We start from the raw sequence: 22,275 nt of genomic DNA, 5'->3' as shown, positions 1-22,275 counted from the left end.
GGCCAGGCCCTGGGCTGGTCCCGTGGATACATTGGGAATGTTGACACACACAGCACCCTTTGTGACAGCCGTCACCCAGCACATGATCAAGTGCTTCAGGAGCCTAAGGGGAGACATCTCGGCCAGCCTGGGGATGCCAGGGAAGCCTTCCTGGAGGTGGAGGTGTTGGGTTGAAATTTGAAGGATAAAAAGTAGTTAGCCCAGTGGGAAACAGGAGGGCAGGGACACCGGCATGTTCCTAGGCCCAGAGCCAGAGCCCTGTGCACTGAGTTCAGGGAAGGGGGAGGAAAAGCAGCCGTGCAGAGAGGACCAGAACTGCTCAGTCTGCATATGCCTCACCACGGAGCATGGCCTTGGTCCTGAAAGCCGGGCTGGAAGCAGGGTCCGGCAGAACAAGGACAATGTGGACGGGGAGAGGATGTCTGCCTGGATTTTGCCTGCGAGCATCCCTCTGCCCTAGTGTTTGGAGAGGGGTGGGGTCTGGGCTGGCCCCTCCCCTTGCCCATCTCCCAGCATTGTGCCTTGGTTGCTACCTGGACCAGCAGGGTAGAGGTGGTGCCTCAGAAGGACCAGAAATGATGTGAGGATGTCTTTCCCCACCCTGCATCCAGCAGGATCTTCCTCCCCATCACAGATGTGAAAACTGAGCTCATGATATAGGCTCAGCATGTGGCTCCTTAACCCATTCAGGATGGAGTGGGATAGCAGGGCCTGCACACTCTAGAGGGTCCCTTCACACAGGTTTGGACCTTTCAGCTGGTCCAGCCCAGGCCTCTCTCACATTCACCCTAGGCTTTCAGTTTGGTGGCTGTATCTCATGAGCCACTGGACTGCCAGTAGAGTCCCACAGCCATCTGGGAGTCGCCTTTCCTTCCTTCCAGCCCCCTCTCCACAGTCCTAGAGCAGTATGATCTCTCGATAACATTGCTTCTGGCTCGAGGAGTGAGGAGCAGCTGTGGGTCCCCTGAAGTGGAGGTAGGACAACTCCTATGACCATAGCCACATGCCATCCCCCACCAACATTCAGGGCTTTCCCCAGTTTGATTCCAACCTCCTCCAGTCTTATTGTGTCTCCTGCTCTTCCACCTATCAAATCACTCACTGCTTCCTTCACCAGGGTCCCCTCTGCCCAGCACGCCCTTAGACCCCAGGCTGAGAAAACTGTACAGGCAAAGGATTTGGGGCAGGACAGGTCACCTTTGCACAATTTGAAGGAGCCTGTATATCTGGAATCCAGAAAGTACGGGGAAGTAGCTGGTATGTAAGGGGAAGCTAGAGAGGCCAGAGGAAGGAATTTTGTCCCAAGAGCAATGGAGGAGAGATGTCACCTGTGGGATTTAGGCAGGGAGAAATGATCAATTCTTCTCTGCAAAAAATAAAAAAAAAAAAAAAAACCTCTCTCTGGGAGGCAGTGACGGAGGCCCAGGAAGAGCAATTGTTCAGACTGCAGATCTCTTACAGCCCCATCTCCAGGAACTTCTCTCTGCCTTCCCACCCAACCCTAGACTGATTGAGATGGAGAGAAAGTGGTCACATGAGCTGGCTGGAGGATCCTAGAAAGTCTGGGCCCAGATTAAGGCAAACTTGAGCAGACATGAAAATAGGAACAGGATTACTAAACCATGTGCCCCAGATCCCAGCCCAGGGTATTGTATCTGCTGAATCAAAGGATGGGTCATTGGGTACATGGCTGGACAGAAGGTTGAAGGGATGGATAGATGGCAGGACCAATGGGTTGGTGAGTGGATGGATGAAAAGATGGTCGTAGGGATGGAAGGATGGTAGAATGAATGAGTGAGTGAATAGATGGATAGATGGATGGATGGTGGGTGGAGGGGTGGTAAGATAGTTTGGACCTGATGTGTTCCCCCAAGGCCCATATGTTAAAGGCTTATATGCCAGTCAGTGGCACTCTTGAGAGGTAGTGGAATGTTTAGGAGGTGATTCTAGCATCTAGGAGGAGGTTGGATCTCTGGAAGGCATGCCCTTGAAGGGGATATAGAGATGCTGGCTCCTTCTTCTCCTTCTCCTTCTCTCTCTGCTTGCTGGACTCCATAAGGTGACTAGACCTCCTCTGCCATGCACTCTCATCATGATGTACTATGCCACCACAAGCCCAAAGTGATGGGGCCAAGTGTCCACGGACTGAAACCTCTGAAACTGTGAACTAAAACAAATCTTTGCTCCTTTAAGTTGATTACCTCAGATATCTGTCACAGCAACAGAAAACTGACTAACACAGGTGGATAGACCGAGGGGTGGGTGACAGCACCACTTAGATGTGAGCAATGTCTGCCCTGTAGCACTTTCTACCTCTGAAGGTCCTGATAGGAGCTCCTGAGCCGTGACCCCTAACCTTTCTTTTGGTGTCGCTAGATTCTGAAATGCACTCCACCCTTCCTGAATCCCTTGGCTCCAAGAGTCAATTATTTATTTTTTTCCTTCCCAAATCATACATTTAATTCCCCAGACATGGTTTCTCAGCTGTATCAATTCCCTGCCTACCATCCATCCCCTCCTTTGGACTACTTTGGGTCCAACTTTGGGTTCCTTGGATCAGAAGCTCATGAAGGCATGCAGAGGCAGCTGTCTGATTTCCATGTTGCGCTTTATTGTTCCAGGCCCTTCTACAGGACCCATTCTACACCCCTGTTCCAACGAACAATCTCAATAAGCGTTGCCATGTTTCCTCAGAACAGGTTGGGGACGATATAGTCAGTGTGGACGCCATCAATCAGCCCTTCCCCATTGTTGTGGACAAACCAGCACGCGACCTTCATGCCAACACTGGCATCCTTTCTGTAGTCTTTCTGGGAGCCCCTGGGAGAAAAGAGAGAGGTGCATAGGTAGGCAAGATGGCAGTGGCATGGGCCTACGATTGGAAAAAGGTGTGAATTTAGAAATTATTTGTAGGTATGTGGGTGCGTGTAGGTATGTGTAGGTGGGGTGAGGGATTGAACCGAGGATCTCACACATGCCAGGCAAGTGCTCTACCCATGAGTCAAGAGTTTGGAAATTCTAATTTTTTGGTCAAGAATGAGGTCACGTGATTATTCTTTCTAGAGAGCAGAGATTGGGCTTTTCCTTGATTGGGAGGGGCCTAAAGGGAGTCAAGACCTCCAAGAGAAACAAGGGTCCCCCATAGAGAACAAGAGCCCACCAGGTAAATACACCTGGACAGAGAGCACTCTTTCTTCCCGTCTTGTTGCTGGGCAGGAGGAAGGGGCCCAAGGTGTCCCCTCACCTTGTGACGGTCAACCGATGGTTCTTTACTACCATTGTGGCATCTGGCTTTGTGGGATCGGAGCCTGGGTGGATGTCAGACACTTTAAAGTCTAAGGGATGGAAGAATTGTCCTGGAAATGAAAACATTCACCCTGTCAGTCCCTGGCCATGACCATGGGTAATGTGGCCTCTGGCCTTTCAGGGTTGATGCAGAAGCTGAACAGCTGAATTGGGGGATCGTGAGCTGGGTCCAGCATGACCAGAACGGCCTTGTGCATGCATTTCCCATGCTGTCACGTTGGCTTGAGCAGCCTGCCATCTGAACACTCCATACCTAGCAGCCCATGAGTCTGTGCTGACATCCGGTGACTGTCCACCACGTAGAAGCCTAGAAAGTCATAGTGACCTGGAAGTTTCTTCCACACCTGGTGCAGGACAACCACAAATGTGACCCCGTCACCAAAGGAGATCACCATGTTCTTCTTCCTATTGATTGTCATGGATAGCCTAGAGAGAAGAAGAGGTAGCTGTGGGGCCTTGACCACAACACAGGTCATCTGAATCAAGGACATCTCAGCAAGGACTTCAGAGTACATGGCAACTGAGAGCACAGACTCCAGGCACTGCTTCAGGAGTACTGGAAAGAGGGTGCCTTGTGCCTGCCCTCTACACCCTCCACAGAGGGCAGCGTGGCTCCTCCTTAAGCAGGAGAGAGGGCCACCCTGGGATTCAGAGGCCTGGGGCTCAGCTCAGCCACAGACTTCCTGTGTGACTTTGGGTAGGTTGCACCCCATCTCTGAGTCTCAGTGGGAGTAGCATTCCTGCCCTGCCCACCAGGCTCTGAGGGATCTAAAGACATAGAAAAGTTTAAGGGACTTGAAAATTAACAGCTTCAGCCAGAGAAGATGCAAGTGGCGGTAGATACTATTGCTTTATTTTTATTTATTAAATTAAATTAATTAATTTATCTGATACTAGAGATTGAACTCAAGGACACCTAACCACTGAGCCACATCCTCAGCCCTTTAAAAAAAAAAAAATATATATATATATATATATATATATATTTTTTTTTTTTTTTTATTTAGATACAGGGTCTTGCTAAGTTGCTTAGGGCCTTGCTAATTTGGCTGGGTCTGGCTTTGAACTCATGATCCTCATACCTCAGCCTCCCAAGCCTCTGGGATTACAGGCATGTGCCACTGTGCCCGGCTTATTTTTATTTTTTTGAGACAGAGTCTCACTATGCTACTAAGGCTGGTCTTGAACTCCTGGGCTCAAGGGGTCCTCTTCCCTCAGCCTCCTAAGTAGCTTGGAATATTGATGTGTACCACCAGCTATTGATTTCTAATGATTTCATCCAACCAGCCTGTCCTTCACACAGTTCTACAAACTGTCCAGCTGCTAATTCTGCCTCTGATATGGGCCCCAGGAGTTGGTTGGGGGGCACTGTGGTTACCTTTCCCTAGGGACTGAACTCCAAGGCCACCAGTCTCTCTGGAGACCTCTGGATATTTGACCCTGAGAGTCCTAGCTGGAGGACCTTACCCATCCTGTGTGACGGTGACTGTGTCTAGCCAGCTGAAAGTGCTTGGCTCATCCCCATTCCATAGAGTGATCTTCTCTGTCGTCACCTCCATCCGGAAGTCCATCTGACTGTTGGTAATGCCCAGTTTCCCAAAGAAAGTCTTTCTGTTGTTGGCGGCAGTGCTGTCTCTCTTGTCGCCAATGATCTGCCCATTAACAGTGAGACCTGCCAGAGAGATAGGGATAGGGAAGGGAGAGAGACCAGTGAGGCCCTCTGAGTCCAGACTGGCCTTTAGGGATGTGCCTTCCCCTTCAACGAGACCTGCTGAAGGGTGGCAGGGCAGAGCCCCAAGGAAAAACCAGGACATCAGAGCCCAGCCCTGTCTGCTCCTGGATACTTCAGATCTAGGTTGTGCTGGGACACTGGGGATAGCCTCTTGCCTGGGCCTGGGAATGTTCTTCAGAGAAAAATAAAAGTGTTCTCCAGAGTCAGGCAGGGTCCTGCCCACCAGCACCAGGCTACTGGTTACCTCTAGCCCTCTGTCTCCTAGCGCCAGGGACTTAGTCTGGCTCTCAGTCCTCCCTCCCCCACTTCCACTCCCAGAGTTCTCAGCATATGAAGATGGATATGCTACTGGGGCGGAGGAAAGAGACCTGGTTCCTGAGTCCTCCTTGAAGCAGACCAGGTACCCCCACCAAAAAGATCTTTGCCATAATTAAGTTTCTCTTCTTGTCAGAAAGATTTTTACAAAGGGTGTCAACAGGATATCAGCAAAAACTTCTGCAGAGGGCATGTGGTTTGTAGCTTTCTCCTTCTTGTAAATGCCAGTTTTGCAGGAAAAAAATTATAAAACCTCTATCTAGTGGCTAGCCTAAGAATATGAGACAATGAGTATGACCCCTGAGTATAAATCTAAAAAAAATTCCAGATTTAGGGTCCAGAGATTTTTAAGCACGAGCCCCCTCTGGACCGCTGTAGCATAAAATGAACCTGCTTCCTGAAAATTCCTAAAGTGTCCAGCCTCATCTGTCCTCCCTTATCCAGATGGCTCCAGACCCTCCCAGGAAGCACCCTGGCCTGCAGCCCCCACCTGTGTCTGGGTCCTGGATGAGGCGCAGCACCGTGCCTGGGTCTTCATCAATGTTGAAGCAGAGGGCATCATTCTTTTCTGGGACTTGGATGATGAAGTGAGGGTCTCCATCGACTGAGGGCACATTAGAGAAGGGTCTGGCGCCCAGGGCCTCTCACTGTACCAGGGGCCTCCCCTGGTCTCCTGGCCCCAGCGGGCTGGACTTCCAGGTAGGCAGGAATGCTGTACCCAAGACCCCGAGCATTGTCCCAGGAGGACCCAGGGAACTCACCATAGTAGTAGGGGTTTTGAGGAGGCTGGTAGCCAACTGTGGAGCACAGGCAGGACAGAGTAAGTGAGCAGTCCTGGGGAGGGCCAGGAATACTCTCATTCTTTCCCCTACCCTGCCACCCTCCAATCCCTGCAGGACATCTGGTCATCTGCCTGTCTTAACTGACTCAGGAAAGATCACAAACAGGAATGGGGCAGCAGAGATGGCTACAGCAGGCAGCAAATACTCACCCAAGTAGGCCTTGGAGGGGGTCGCGGATATGGCTAAAAAGAAGACAAAAGGCAGTCATGAGCAGAGTCTAGGGGTTCACTTCTGCTCAGCCATGTGCCTGATGTCTGTCTTGGGGTTACCGGTCCCTAGTGGGGTCCTGACACATGCATATAGAAAAATAGGCATGTGACCCTAAAGTTGAGGCTTTATAAGTGGGCACATGTCCAGGGAACTCCTTTACAGGGCTAGAGGTGACAGAGATGTCATTTGAATGCTAGGAGCATCGCATTTTTATGTGGCTAAAATGCAAACCATCAAGTCACCAGCTTTTCTCTCCTGAGTAATACTCAGAGCAGACATCTGTCCCTAGCCTTGGACTTTCCAAGCCTTAGTTAGAGTAGGTTGAAGCCCACAGACAGTTGTCTGTTGCTCCTTGGTAGTAAAACACCTGCCTCTCTCAGGTACACACATGCATGCATATACACACAAATGCACACATGAACATTTTATCCCAGTGACTAGGTATGACAGGGCTGCTCTCAGGGGAAAGTGGTGGCCCGTCCTAACATGATCCTTATTGATACAGGGGGACAGGCTGGCAGGTGTGGAAGATGTCCTCCCTGGAGGTGATGGGCTGGTGTGGGGTAAGTTTCCATTTTTATGGTGAGACAGGTGCAGAGTTATTTCTAGCAATTTCCAGCGTGGGTACTGGGCCCAAGCTGCCCAGGCCAAAGTCCTAGATCAGCTACCTACTGAATCCTTGAGCAAATAGACTTAACCTCTCGGTGCCTCTTTCCTCACTATGAAATGTGACATTATGATTCCCTTGGAGGGCTGTGTGAGATAGAGTAGGAGTGCCTGATGTGCTACATTGCTAATTTTTGCAGATCACAGAATACTCTCATGCTGATTATCTCTTCTTGGGCAAGGAAAGCCACCCTAAACCACTGATGGGAAGGCCGAGGCTCAGAGGGGAACAGAGCTTGGTCCATGATCACTCATGAGTTGACAATAATGAGCCGGACCTGAGCCCAGATGTGCTGAGCCTCCCCAGACTCCGGGCTGAATGTCCCCACTGGCTGGGAATGACATCTCGGGCTCTGCCTCCTCCCCCACTCACAATGCCCACCCAGCAACTGGAGGCAGCTTACCTTCTGCATCACCAGGTTCAGCCAGGAAGGAAGAGGAAAAACGTGTTAGAAGCCATAGACTACTGGTCAGGTCCAGTGCCACCAATGAGAGTGGCCTGAGCAGGAGCCAGAGCTTGCCATCAGGTTGACAGCAAGCTTTGTCCCCAGAGTGTCCCCTAGAACCAAGACCTCCTGGAAGACAGGGGCTTGGCCTGGCCCGGCCCAACTATTTGCCAGTTTTGCCTTTCAATGCCAAGCTCCCTGCCCTGCACCCAGCTGCAGTGGGCATTGGGGACCCCTGTTGAGTGGGTCTGGTTGAGGAGGCTTGGTCCTAGACTCTAGTTCTCGAGGCCTCTTTTTCCTCACAATCCCCAGATGCCTAGTAGCCTGCTCCAGGCCTAACTCTCAGACTGGAAGTGTTTCTTCTTGTCTAACTGAGCCCTGAGTCTCTTCTTTGAAATAACGCATAGACCATGTATCTTCTTGACTCACATCCCTTGAGAGACTTAGAGATTCCTACTTACCCCACACTCCATTGTTCCTGCTACCTGCTTTAAGCGCGTGTGTGTGTGTGTGTGTGTGTGTGTACATATTCATATTTTTGTTTTGAGACATGGCCTCATCAGGTTGCCAAGGCTGGCCTTGAACTTGTGATCCTCTTGCCTCAGCCTCCCAAGTGCCTAGATTACCAGTATACACCACCATGCCTGGCTGACTCCTTCACTCTTGCCACACCACCTTTCTGACCCCTTGATCAGTTTCTCTTCTGGTGCCTCCAGACCTGCCCCTCTTCAGGAAGTCTGGTCTCCCTGGCCCGGCCAACTCCTCCGCTGAGTTCCTAGGGCCCAGGGTTCTAGAGGGCAGCCTCTGAATTCTGGCCTCTTCTCTCCGTGCCCACCTTCCCCAGGCTTGTCGGCAATGGCTGTCTGGTCCTCATTGTCCTCAGGCTTGGTCACCACCATGGAGGTCAGCGGAGTCACAAAGTGGTACTTGAGGGATAGGTCCAGGGCCTGGGCTGTGAGGTTTTCCTTCTCCTCCCCTTGGGCGTTCTTTCTGTGGAGTGGGGGCCACACAGTTCAGCCCAGAGAACAGCCCTTGCCTGCCTTCCCCTGCACCAACTCCCATAACCAGACCAGGATTGGATACCCATCCCACAATTGGTGCCCATAGTGGAGCCCACTGGGGCTCAGAAGAGACCGATTCACCAGCCCCCTGGAGCATATGGACAAACTCTGTATCCTCTCTGGGCCTCAGTTTCCCCACTTATAAAATATATGGAGCTATGACAATCCCACATGACAGTGTCCATGTGCCAAGCCCTTAGAATGGGCCAGACCCCATCTGAATGGATGCTGATACTGCCCTCTTGAGTGGGCCCGGCTCTGCCCTCTGGGCACTAGAGCCTGGAACCTAGGCTTGGGTTTTGTTTAATTTTGTTTTGTTTTGTTTTTGTTTATACCAGGGATTGAACCCAGGGGCACTTAACCTCTGAGCCACATCCCCAGCCCTTTTTTATATTTTATTTAGAGACAGGGTCTTGCTGAGTTGCTTAGAGTCTTACTGAGTTGCTGAGGCTGGCTTTGAACTTGCCTCAGCCTCCCAAGCTCCTGTGATTACAGGTGTGAACCACCGCCCCTGGCTCGGCCTTCAGTTTTGTTCACTGTCACTGGGTCATGCTGGAAGCAGGGAGCCAGCTATAAAGGCCCTTCCCACCCTCCAGGCCCTGCCAGGTTGCTGGCCTCAGCAGAGCTTGCTTGCTTGAACCTCAGGATGAAAGGTGAACATTTCCTTGACTGTGCCAAGAAGAGGGCAAAATAGCAGGGACAGGTTTGCTTCCTCAGTGCGAGGCACAGGGGCAGGCCCAGGTAGGTACCGAGGAGTGCCAGGTACCCAAGGTGAGGCCTGGTTATGTGAAGGGTGGGCCAAGGTCACCTTTTCTCCAGTAGCTGCTCAATGGTGAGGTAGGCCCAGAGCCGCTCAAGGTAGTTCCCAAAAATATAGTCTTGTTCCTTCAGGGCCTCCTCCATCTCCTTCACATCCACCTCCTCTGTGAAGGTCAGGTCGTTGAAAGCCTGGGTGGGGGTGAGAGGAGGTGAGGGTTTTGAGGTCTGGAGTCCATCAATGATAGCACTTCTCAGCCCCAGGTCCCCACTCACCCCTTGGCCCTTCACATCTGCCTTGAAGCTGTTTATGTTCTCGTCCGCCAAGCGCCCGGCCACCACTATCTCAGAGCCATCATAGAAGTGCTGATAACTGTTCTGGGTGAGGTCCAGGATTGCATTCTGGGGGTACTCCATCTCTACGCCTGTCAACAGCGGGTTAGCCACCTCATCGTAGAAGCCCTGGAGTCCAGATCAGAGAGCTGGTCATCTCAGGCCCCCAGGGGCTGGCTCTCACCCATGCCGTGACATGGCATCTAACCCCCTGGGGCTGAGTCAGTCCTGCCTCATCGTTTTCATTTCTGTGTGGCCTTGGTTGGGCCCTTCAGTGTATGGGAGCCCTCCCTCCACTCCCCCATGGAGATTAGAAGAATAGAAAGAAGGGACAGAGTTCTTGGCATATGGAAAGTATTCAAGAAATGAGCTGGGTATGGTGTCACATGCCTGTAATCCTAGCAGCTTGGGAGGCTGAGGCAAAAGGCTTGTGAATTCAAAGACATCCTCGGCAATTTGGCGAGGCCCTAAGCAGCTAACTCAGTGAGACTCTGTCTCTAAATAAAATGCAAAAAAGGGCTGGGGATGTAGCTCAGTGATTAAATGCCCCTGGGTTCAATCCCCAGTACCCTAGTACCAAAAAAAAAAAAAAAGAAAGAAAGTATTCAAGAAACGTTTGTTGGGATGAAAGCCAGGAATAAAGGAAGGGTAGAAAGGCTGCCTAGCTAGGAGAGGCGATATGAGCCTGACAGATGGGAGGGAGGCACCGGGTGCACATGCAGAGCTAGAGATGCCAGCGGAGATGACCAGGTTCAGCAAATAAAGAGAAAGAAATACAGCATCCAACTCACAGTGAAATTTGAAAGTCAAATTAAAAAAAATTTTTTTTAAAATAAGTATGCCTTTTAGGGGTTGAATTGGGTACTGCATTCCCCAAATTCACAACCCTCAGTTCCTCAGAATGTGACCATATTTGGAGGTAGACTCTTTATACACATAATCCAGTGAGGTCATCTGAGTGGGCTCTAATCCAATATGACTCGTGTCTTTATAAAAAGGGGAAATGGAATACAGATCCACACGAGGGCCCAGGGAGAAGATGACCACTGACAAGCCAGGAAGGGTGGCCTAGAGCAGATCCCTCCCGCCCAGCCCTGGGAGGGGAACCAGCCCACCACCACCACCTTGATCTTGGACTCGCAGCCTCCAGAGCTGTGAGATGAGGAGTTTCTGTTTGTTGAGCTTCCTCATCTGTGGCCACGTACTTTGTAAGGCTGCCCCAATAAACTAACATCATGTCCTATGCAATATTGGGACATATATGTGTATCAAAACTCTCCATTACATATCAGAAGTTTATATTGATCCTGTATTTGATCTGTCAGTCCTGTAGAAGGAGCAGGTCTGTTTCATGTAGCATGAGGATAAAAGCAGAACGATTATTGATGGGTAAGAGGCAACTAGAGGTATATTTCAAGCCAAGAAGAAGCTCTCTCTCTCTCTCTCTCTCTCTCTCTCTCTCTCTCTCTATATATATATATATATATATATATATATATATATATACACATTATGTATGTGTGTGTGTATATATATATATATATATATTAGTTGTAGATGGACACAATGCCTTTATTTTTATTTTTTTATTTATTTATTTTTGTGTGGTGCTGAAGATCAAACCCAGTGCCTCACATGTGCAAGACAAGTGCTCCACCCCCTTGAGCCACAACCCCAGCCCCAGGAAGTTCTTTCTGATACCTGAAATTGGCCCCCAGAGGAGCAGCTAAGGAAGTAATGAGCCCTCATTCCTGGAGGTGTGAAAGACAAGACGTACCTGCAACTGCAGGTCAGCATCCGAGTCTTCATAAATACGTCGGGCAAACCCGTGGTTCTCCAGGCCCATGGTCTCCAGGAAATTAAAATTCAGATTGTTGCCAAAGCCCAGGTTATACAAGGGGAACTTGCCCTTGATGGCATTGCGCACGTTCTCTTGGATCCTTTCAGGTCTGCTCTCACCTGCAGGGAGGGGTGTTCACATTCCAGCCAGCACCCTGGGGACCTTCTGCACCAGCTCTGTCTGGAGAGGTCTGATACCCACACTTGCAGAGCTGGTGGAGTCACGGCCATGATCTGTGGCCAGGACAGATGTTGGGAAACCCTGGTAGAGGGAGGCAGGGTCCTACTCATGAAGGGCCTCTCAGTCTGTGGAGAACCCTGAGAAGAGCTGACAGAGGTCATACACTGAGCCAGCTTCAGAGCCAGGAGGGTAACCAGGTACTCACCCTGGCTCAGAGCCACCCGAGCCCCTCACCAGCATTGGCATCCCCGTCTGTCAACATGATGACGATGGAGGTGCTCCTCTCAGGGACGAGGTTTTCCTCCCGGGCCTTGTTCAGCATATGGATGCCTCTCAGCAGCCCATCATTGAGGTTGGTCACTGTGACACAGACAGAGAGCACCGTGGGAGAGTGTTCTCAGGGTGCCAGGGTGAGAGGATGCCAGGACAGAAGGCCCTGCTCAAGTGCCAAGAATCCCACCTGCCCATACATGGAGGTACTCAACAACATTTTCTGAATCAATCAGTGTGTGAACGAACAAATGACTTAGGATTTTTTGTTTGTTTGGTACTGGGGACTGGACCCAGGGGCACTTAACCACTGAGCCACATCCCCAGACCTTTTTTTTTTTTTTTTTTGTATTTTATTTAGAGACAAGGTCTCACTGAGTTGCTTAAGGCCTCACTAAATCACCGAGGCTGGTTTTAAACTTGTGATCCTCCTGCCTCAGCCTCCCTAGCCACTGGGCACTGGGATTACAGGTGTGCTCCATCACGCCTGGCAAAAACTTATGCTTTCACATGGGAATAAAAGGACTGACAGAAGGACAGAAGCATATGGTGATTGCAAAGTCAGTTTGCAAAACAATCAAATGAACTCCTTGCCCCTCTCACCAGGAAGAGAGGGGAGCAGTGTAGATATCATTTATGATTTTCCACAGGCAACAGGACCGAGAAAAAGGGTGCTTTGTGACCTCCTCTTGCTGGGACTTGTAGAACAACAGGATCATGGGTTTTGAGACAGAAAAAAAATGATTTTCCCTTGACCATGCGCACGGACCATCTATCCCACCTCTGCCCCATACAAAGCTGCAGACACTCTGCCCCAAGGCAGGAAGGACATGCTACTCAGCAAAGAGAGGAGTAAGTTTATTCTTCCCTCTGCTCTTACTTCCATCATCTCTAATGTTTTTTACGAAGGTCCTGGCCTCTTGGAGGTTCTCTGGAGTGGCTTGGACTAATTGGTCTTTCCACGTGGTCACACCTCCACTGAACAGGATGAAATTCAGGTAGTCAGTCTCCTTCACATCATCCAAGATTTTGAGAAGGGCATCCCTTGTCTGGGGAAGAGAGAGACAAATAGACAAGAAATGGGTGAGGTCTCTCCCTACCCAAATGGTAACAAAAGCCCTGCTGTCCTCACCAGGGGGCATTGACGGAGGCTCCCTCCAGAGTGGGCAGAGGCTTTGAACCTTCTTATATCCTGTCCACTTCCTCCTCTTTCACCAGAAATACTAGCATTTTTCCACTTTACAAAAATAACCTCTCTCTCCCCACAATACCCCACCCCACACTCTGCCCCTAGCACTGTGGAACAGACCTGTTGTATTTTCCGACCCGCCATGGAGCCGCTGATGTCAATCACAAAGACCACATTCTTAGGTACCACTGGGAGACCTTGAGGTGCAAAGAAATGCACGAAGTAGCCATTGACAACCTGGAAAAGGGAGAGAGAGGCAGAGGCTTAGTAACAGCACATCAGCTCCTCTTACAGGGAGAAGATATTTGCCACCCAGGGAGAATGTGTCCCTGGATCATCAGCTGTCTCATGTTAAATAGAGAAACAGCCTGGGGCTGAAGATGGAGAGAGAGATGGCACTAGATGCAACCATCTTTCTCCCTGCCATCATGGTGAGCCAGTCAACCCAAGGGAGCCATCGACACATACCTGCACATTGGCCGGAGACTCTCTGTTCACATCGTAGGTGATGGTGAAGTCCCCGTTGAGGAGGGAATCCAAACAGGTTGGGCATGAGCGCTGTTGGTCTAAGCTGGGCTTAAAGGACACATGACCCTGAGGAACAGAGATGGAGCCAGAGTCATGCTTGCTCAGCTTGGCCAGAGCTGCCCACTGGTAAATAGCCCAGTAGAGCCGTCACAGGGAAGAGCCCTGAGGTCCCAATGGATACAGCTGCTCACCATGCTCTGCCTCTCTGAACATCTCCCTCCTCCTGGGAGATCAGGGCCTCCTAGGAAGGCACCTATCTTTCTCATTTGACTTTTTATATTACTTTGGAATGGGCACCCCATATCCCTAAGCTCAGCCTACCTTGAAACTCAGCGCCCAGAGCCACTTAAGGAAGAGAGTTTTGCACTATGTAGGGGAACTTCACATTGAGTGGTTTTGCATGTTGCAAGAGGAAGGGGAGAGAAAAGGGGGGAGAATGGGAGTGGAGGTGCCTTCCACCACCAGGGCAGGAATGCTGCCTTGAGGAAGCTTGCAACTGTCTGAGTGTGAGCTCTTTGCAACTCACCCTGGCCGTCCTAAATGAGGTTGCTTATATAAATATTTGTTTATTCATTTTAGTAGTGAGGATTGAACCCAGGGATGCTTTACCACTAAGCCACATCCCCAGGCTTTACTTTTTTTTTTTTTTTTTTGAAGCAGGCTTTCACTAAATTGCTTAGAGCCTTGTTAAGTTGCTGAGGCTGGCCTTGAACTCATGATCTTCCGGCCTTAAACTCCTGAGTTACTGGGATCACAGGGATGTGTCACTGCAACTAGCTAAACGTTTATTTATTCACTTCCCACTGTCAATAATGTCCCTGAAATAACTGGGGACCTTGGGGACCAAGAACGAGGTTCTCATTAATCTTTCACCCATTGATGTGGAGTCGGCAGATCTAGCTTCAGCCTCCTTATCTGTAAAACAGGGACAGTAACGCCTTCCCTGTTCACTTTCCAAGGTAGAGTAGGGCTGGACTTTATAAACGGTTCCTCTCTCTGCTAGTCCCCAGAGCAGCTGAGACTCCAATTCCTTTGGAAGGTAATTTCTGAACAGCTTCTGACCTCCAGCAGGCTCACACCTGACCCAGGTGGCCAAGGAGGAAGCTTGATGGCCTCTCCCAACCCCAACACATGTTAGCATAATCAAGCTCTGGGCTGCAGGCCTGTCCTGCTGGGACCAGCATACCTGTCCCCTGTCCCCCAGGTCTGAGAGGCATCTATACCACCTTTTTTCCTGAGAAGGACTTGGTCAGGGCGCTGCCCAGGAGGTCATTGGTGATGAATGAGGCCTCAGCATCCAGTGTGCTGATGCCCTGGGGCTCGAAGATGTGTGCCTCGATCTGAAACGGCCAAAGTAAAAAGACGTCACTCAGTGATAGTGCAGAGAGGCTGGACTATGGGGCAAGGGCGAGGATAATGAGATGGGTCTATGATGGTGCAGGGACCCTCCAGGGCAGTACTGAGGGCCAAGCCTTGTGTCCCCCATTTGGAATGTGACCATAGGGGTTTGTGGCAGGAACTCTGACCCATGAATGTTTCTATCATCTGTCATATGGGTCCTCAAGTTCCACCACTAATGTATTTCCTTTGGCGTTTAGATTTGCTGCAGGTAAAATGCACTTGTCCCCAGTTGCAAGCATTGCAGAGGCACCCTGTGGTGTCCCTGAGAGTCCACTTCAGCCTCTTCCCCGTGGCCCAGATGCTGTGGTTGAGGCAATTTTAATGCTCTATAGCCAAATGGTGGGCCAGAACATTTTTCTTCTTTTTCTCTCTTTGTTCTTTTTAGATATACATGACAGTACAGTGTATTTTGACATATTCTACATACATGGAGTATAACTTATTCTAATTAGGATCCCATTCTTGTGGTTATACAGGATGTGGAGTTTCACTGGTCCTTTATTCACATATGATGAACATAGGAAAGTCATGTCCCATTCATTCCACTGTCTTTCCTATTCCCATCCCACTCCCTTCCCTTCATTCCCCTTTGTCTAATCCAATGACCCTCTATTCTCCCCACCCCCTTATTATGCGTCATCATCCACATATTAGAGAGAAGATTTGGCCTTTGATTTTGGGGGATGGGCTTATTCACTTAGCATGAGCATCTCCAGTTCCAGCTTTTGCCTTCTTAACCCTGTCCTGAGCTCTGCCCTATGGGCCCTTCCCTGTTTCCCCCTGAAGTTCCATCAGGAGCTGCAGGAGCGGTTGATTACCTCAAAGTGCTTGACCAGTTGCTTGGGCTGGACCTTAAGGTACATCTCATATTTGCCCTGGTGCCTCTTCAGCAGCTCCTCGTAGGTCAGCTCAAAGATGACATTGCTGCCTGCAGCCACATTGACTGAGACTGTGAATTTCTCCAGCTTCCTCCCGGAGGCCCTGGATGGGGTGGGAGACAATGCTTACCTCAAAGACTGCATGAGCCCATCCTTCCTTGGCTCTGGGTTCAAGTCTCAGCCTTTGGTTAGGGAGTCCCTTAACCATTATGAGCCTCAATTATCTCAACTTCAAAATGAAACATTATGGGCACTTTTTTTTTTTTTTTTAAGCACCAGGGATCGAACCCAGGGGCACTTAATCACTGAGCTACATCCCCAGCCTTTTTTTTTTTTTTTTTAATTATTTTTTACCCCAGCCCTTTTTCTGATATTTTTATTTAGAGACAGGGTCTTGTTAAGTTGCTTAGGGCCTTGCTAAGTTGCTGAGGCTGGCTTTGAACCTGTGATCCTCCTTCCTCAGCCAGAGTCACTGGGATTATAGGAGTGTGCCACTGTGCCCAACATGAGCACATTTTACTATAACAATAATAATAGGTGCTGTCTGTATTTCTGAAGGCCTTTGCAGTGCAGAGGTCTCCCCAAAGCCTGGGCATCCACACTTACTTGACCAAGCCAGCTGTCTTGCCCTGGGACACGGCCTTTTCATACTGTTTCTTAGCAATTTCCTTCTCCTTGACAATCCCAGGGTAGGTGACACCATCAATGGTCCTGCAGAGACAGACAGTTTGGGGGAGGAGATGTCACCCTGGGCTAGAACCCCCTGTGGAGCTCAGAGCCAGCAGCCATGGTGGCACCCACAAGGTGAAGTTGGTGATGAAGGCCGTCTTGGGCAGCTCCACATCAAAAGAAACTTCCTTGGCCTTGTCTGCATTGTTGACTGCTTTTGTGGTGACGACATTGTGAGCAAAGCGGGAGGTCACCTTGCAGCTGATCTTGGTGCTGTAGACCTCGATGCCATCCTCAGCCTGTGGAAGAGGTGGGCAGAGATAAGAAGATGGTGACCTGCCAGACCGTGGCTCTGGGGAAGCAGGTCTTTAACCTGGCTACTTCCCTTCCAAATGCTCCTTTGCAGATTGAGTCCCCTGCCTGGTAAGCAGCCCCTCGATCTTCCCAGTCACTCACATTGGAAGACTGGGCAGTGTTCCTGGTCCCTGCATTCAGCTGGGCACCATGGTGCTGCCCCTCCTCTGCTCATCCTGAGCCCCAGCCACACCAGGGCTCTGTTCTTGTTCCCACCCAGGGCTCTGTCTTAGCTTCTAGATCTTTCTACATGTCTTTCTCACTTCACTTTCCCTCCTACCATCCCCAGCCCCCAGGTCACATCCTGTGTTCTTTGGTACTTCCTTCCCATGCCAAGGGGAGTTCCCAGACACCCTCTTTCCAGTAGGGGTGATAGGCCAAAAAAGATGTCTGGGGTAAACAGAATATAAATATGCTTTGGGAAGGGGCATTGTGTGATCCCAGGCCAGCACACGAAGAATGTGTGGGAGGAAGGGATGACTGATGGGACTCTCTTGAGCTGCCTCCTGCAAGGTTAGAGAGCTGTGGTTCTGCGGGTGCCCCACCCAGGACACACACCCAGAGTGCCCTTCCTCTTGCATCACATGGGGCTCTGCCAGAGCAGGGAGCCATGTGCTGTTTGCTAGCTGTGTGGGACCTGCTACTATGACGTATACCTTCAGCAGTTGGGCAACCAGATCCAGCCCGCCCTGCCCCACCTGGCCCCTGCCCTGGTGAAAGTCCTCACCCCTCCTGGGAGGCTCCGTTTCTGCAAAAAAAAAGACAAAGACAAACAAGTCAAGCCAAGGGCAAGGCCACTGTGGCTTGGGTGCAGGGATAAGCGCTGCCACCACACACATCCTTCCAGACACAGGACCCTCCCACGCCACATGTCAGAGTAGGACAGACTCTGAATAAATGGGGGACACTGAGAGGAACAGTTCTCCAGGTCACCCAAGGAGCAGATCAAGGAGGAGACCCAGAACTCTCCCCATGCCCCATAAATCCCAACCTGTCCTGCCTCTCGTTCTGTTTTCCCTAGCTTCCAGGACTCTTAGGTCTCTTTCCAGAACATCCCACACCCACCACAGCCTGTAGGGCTCAGCTCAGCATTTTGTAGAGACTTTTGCACCTTTCTAAGGTGGGCATTCAGTGAGCAAGAAGTTCATGGTGTATCACCCACTTGACACATGGGGAATCCAAGGCATAGGCAGTTTTAAGAACCTTGCTCAGGGCTGGCCAGCAGGCTAGCATAAGCCCTGGCTGGAGCCTGGTCTCCCCAAGGTCCGGCACTGTTCCAGCAGTTCAGTACCAGCCCTCTGCCCCTTTTCATTACGCCCAGAAGACATGCCCAGAGCAGGGCCTTCTACCCATTTGATCCCCAAGGTCCTGGTGGTAAAGAGAGGGCAGACTCACCCCCAGCAGCCGGAGGGGGCTTCTTGAGAAGCCAAAGGCTGCCCCGCTGAAGAGCAGAGCCAGGACAAGGCAGGGCCACCAGGTAGACGCCATTGCTGAGCAGGCAGGCCTGGCCCGCCCTCCTTATATTAGCCAGTCTGGTGTTTTCCGAGCAGGGTCAGTGACCCGCAGCTTGGGGCTGGAGCAGAGAAGGCCGGAAGCTCCTCTGGGAAATGGTGTGGGCGGATGTGTCTGTATGAAGAGGGCCCCGTGGGCACTGACAGGGTTGGGACTTCACTCCTGACAGGCCAGGGACATAGAGACCCCCAGAAAAGCAGAAATCGTGTTGACAAACAGGCCCTGGGCCTTCACCATGGGGGTGATGGGAGACAGGGTGTGGAATTCCATTGAGAGCAAAAGGCATCTATCTCAGCATCGCAGCCCCTTGTCCTCACCACTTGCAGGAACTCTGGTCTGATGCCTGGATCATAGCCCTGCTCTTCTCAAGGCAGCAGGGGCATAAAACCAGACCATCACCTTTAAGCTCAGACCTCCGTGGCTGAACCCCTTGCTCATTATCCTACTGTGGTTCTCAGGGTGTTAGGTAGGAGCTAGCAATGAGCAGTGAAATGCATCTAGGTCACGTGTTCATTAAGTGACTTAGGGTCTGCTTTAAATTACTTCCAAAGTAAATGAGAAAGCAAAGGGTGGTAGTTAATTTGGAGAAAATAAACAGAAGCAAGGGAGCTAGTTGAAAATCACATCAAGAGAATAGGATGAATGGGACTAACTCTTGACAGGGCCCCCTGAGGTTGGTGTGAAGTTAGGAATTATGGCTATAAGTGTCTCCAATTGTCTGGGAAGGAGGATTCCTTTAGTAGCACAGGGACACTAAGGTAACTTCTGACTGCCGCGTCCGGCTAACGGGGCCGAGTCCGGCGAGGGACGTCGGGGTTAAAAATACACAGGACACCAAGGTTCTTCATCCAGGAGGGGGCATGTGCGCCCGCTTTATTGCCAGATCTGTTCCCCTTATATATCTTTTTAACAGCTGCGGGAAATTACTCAAAAGTGAGGAGGGAAGAGTAATAACTGCGTCCTTGGGTTACCGTCACGTCACCGTCCCCTATCAGGAGGCTCGAACAGGTCAAGATGTTCCCGAGACACATATGTGCGAGGCAGATAAACAGGGAACCGCAAGCCTGCGTCATGGCCTTGTGAGCTGGCCACATTGACATGCATAACAAAGAACTGGGGGTTGAGTCCCCAGGGGCCAGGGCGGGCCTACTATCAGCACTGACCAGCTACTTGACCCCAGTGCCTGCATTAACATGGGATTGACTTGTGGATGAAGCCCCCCTAAATAGGATGGCCACCATGACAGTTCCGCAGAGGACCAACTAAGGTCAAAACCTCTATCACCCAATGGGAAGGAGGAGTTGAATGCCTGATTGGCAAAGAGTGCAAAAGGTGGCAAAAAGTACTAAATGTTCTCTTGGTAGACATCAAACAGTAATAAATTTGGGGACGGCATTGTCTCCTTTGTCATTCTTTGCTTGGAGATGGCCACTCTCTCTTGAGAGTGCTCTCTGCTTGAGCCTCACTTGGCTTTTACTTTCATCTGTAATAAAGTTCTCTTGCATGGATTTTGGTGGCTGACTTTTAAATTTTCTTTCGTGGGAACACAGAGCTGAGTTTTGGAGTTTTAGCTCCCTGCTTTCCTGCAGCAAGGACACCAGGAAAAGAGCAAATCCCAAGTCCTGTGGCCCAGTTCTCCCTGGGATTTGTCTCTAACTTGCTTTTCTGAACTTACTCTTCTTCCACTGGAATGCCCTCTCTTTTGCTGCATATGGCATCCCTCATCTTCCTGCCAGCCTCAGGACTTCTCCTTCAGGAACCTTCCTCCCTCTTCTCCTAATGGGCTACAGGACAGCCATGTCCCAAGCTCCAAGCTCCTTGAAGGCCCACCTTGTATTATGGCGAGGTTTATGTGCTCAGGTCTGACGATCTCTCTGGACCCATGTCATCATGATCCACTTGGCGCTTCCAGGGCTCAGCCAGAGAGACTGGATTTCCCTTGGCCTCTTGGGGAGTCATTCCTCCAAAGGCCACCAGTGAGGCTGGGGCTCTGGCATCCAGGACAATGGGAGCTTCAGAGGCAGGACTTGGACTCTCCCCATGGGGGCTGGGACCTCCTGAGCTACACTAGGGCCATGCTGGTCCCCAGTCCCTTAGGGGCAGCTGCCCCAAGTCCAGCATCCTCATGGCTTCTCTGAGTGAAGCTGACCCCATGACTCTCCCCCTTGGCCCATTGCTGAATGGAATAGACAAGGACACTTGGACAGAGGACAGCTAACTTATGGATGTTCCCATGGCCTTGGCCAAAAGTTCTGGGACTGACTGTGAGATGTACAGAGGCAGTTGGTTGCTGGGAGCAAGGAAGAAGGCAGGAAGCAGAAATTATGTGGCAGGGGATGACACAAGGAGGCCACAGACTAATGACTGGAAGTGGCAGGAGCCATGGAACAATGACAAAGAGTTGGCAAGTCAGCAAAATGATGGTAGAGTGACAGATGTAGCTGCTGAGAGGTTACTGTTCATGCTGAGGCCTGGCTGGGCAGCGTCTGCTCTCCTCCGGTCTCCTAAATCTTGACGCTGACCCCCACTGGCAGTGGGCATCAAGTGCAGGCTGGGAGCCCAAACCCAGCCGGCAATCAACACCTGGAGATGCAGAGGAGAGCCCAAGAGCTGCAATTAAACCTTCTGTTTGTGTGGTCATTTTTAGCAGCTGTGGTCACAGATCACTGTGGGGCGGGATTGGGGCAGGACTGTTGTCTTGCTCACATTACCCAATGGTTCCTTCTCAATGGCTCCACAGCTGATCACAGAGTTACTCTTAGCCTCCCTCATTTAAACCACTGGAGTTTTAAGAGAGGGACAATTCAAAATAGGGATTCTGCGGTTGTTTAAGAGGCCCTGAGAAGCCTGGCCTGGTGGTGCATATCTGTAATCCCAGGCACTCAGGAGGCCAAGGCAGGAGGATCTTAAATTCAAGGCTGTCCTCAGCAACTTAATGAGATCCTATCTCAAAAACATGAAGAAAGCTGGGGATGTGGCTCAGTGATACAGCAGCCCTGGGTTCATCCCCAGTACAAAAAAAAGAAAAGAAAAGAAAGAAAGAAAGAGAGGCCCCAAGGAATGACGGGGGTCTTGGAGGGAACCAGAACCATCATGCAAAATTTAGGATTATACAGATTCTAAGAGCTCTTTAGGCTCACCTCATCTTCATTCTACATGAAGGGAAGAGGAGGCCCAAGTTGGGCAGGATGATGACAGAGCCACCTTTGTCCCAGTAAGAACCAAGTTCCAACAGGCTTTGGCCGTCTGCCTTTCAGCAGCCCTTGAGAAACCCAGGGCGCTGTGGAAGGTGAGCTGCTCTCTGAGCCTGTGTGGGCTTGCCCACCGCCTGCTCCTAAAGGGCTCTGAGTCCCCAGACCTGGGGCAGCCTTTTTTTTTTTTTTGGCACCAGAGACTGAACCCAGGGCCACTTAACATTGAGCCACATCCCCAGCCCTTTTTATTTTTTTTATTTGGAGACAGGGTCTTGCTAAATTGTTTAGGGCCTCACTATGTTGCTGAGGCTGGCTTTGAATTGCAATCCTTCTGCCTCAGCCCCCTGAGCAGCTAGGATTACAGGTGAGAGCCACAGCACCTGGACTAGGGCAGCCTTGGACTTGTGCTATGGGACTCAATTTTTTTTTTTTTTTGTGCTATTCATCTGGGCCCTCAAAACTCATCCTTGTCCTAGCTGGGCCCTTGCAACCCTCGTTTGTAGCAGGAATTGGACAGAAGCAGCAGAGAAAAAAGAAGAAGCTGTTTGGAATGGAGTTGGTGGAGGCCCACCCACCTTCATGTGAAGGGTTAG

General features: G+C 50.7%; 1 protein-coding gene across 1 annotated transcript; it reads right to left on the bottom strand.

Moving 5' to 3' along the window:
- Positions 1-2,589: 2,589 nt before the first annotated feature.
- Positions 2,590-18,479, bottom strand: Itih3 (inter-alpha-trypsin inhibitor heavy chain 3). The gene is made up of 22 exons (XM_027947806.2): positions 18,372-18,479; positions 17,704-17,724; positions 16,755-16,921; positions 16,560-16,664; positions 15,894-16,056; positions 14,901-15,014; positions 13,615-13,740; positions 13,267-13,383; positions 12,838-13,006; positions 11,922-12,047; positions 11,445-11,626; positions 9,611-9,796; positions 9,387-9,526; positions 8,353-8,507; positions 7,476-7,478; positions 6,345-6,377; positions 6,115-6,150; positions 5,844-5,957; positions 4,774-4,978; positions 3,560-3,732; positions 3,245-3,356; positions 2,590-2,820 (listed from the first exon to the last, which is right to left on the bottom strand). The coding sequence occupies exons 1-22, from the start codon at positions 18,462-18,464 to the stop codon at positions 2,691-2,693; spliced, it is 2,670 nt and encodes an 889-aa protein (XP_027803607.1). The 5' UTR covers positions 18,465-18,479; the 3' UTR covers positions 2,590-2,690.
- Between the last annotated feature and the right edge of the window lie 3,796 nt (positions 18,480-22,275).

Source organism: Marmota flaviventris, chromosome 1, assembly GCF_047511675.1.
Source record: "Marmota flaviventris isolate mMarFla1 chromosome 1, mMarFla1.hap1, whole genome shotgun sequence".
NCBI classification, from domain to species: domain Eukaryota; kingdom Metazoa; phylum Chordata; class Mammalia; order Rodentia; family Sciuridae; genus Marmota; species Marmota flaviventris.
This window is presented reverse-complemented; position numbering and strand designations above follow the sequence as displayed.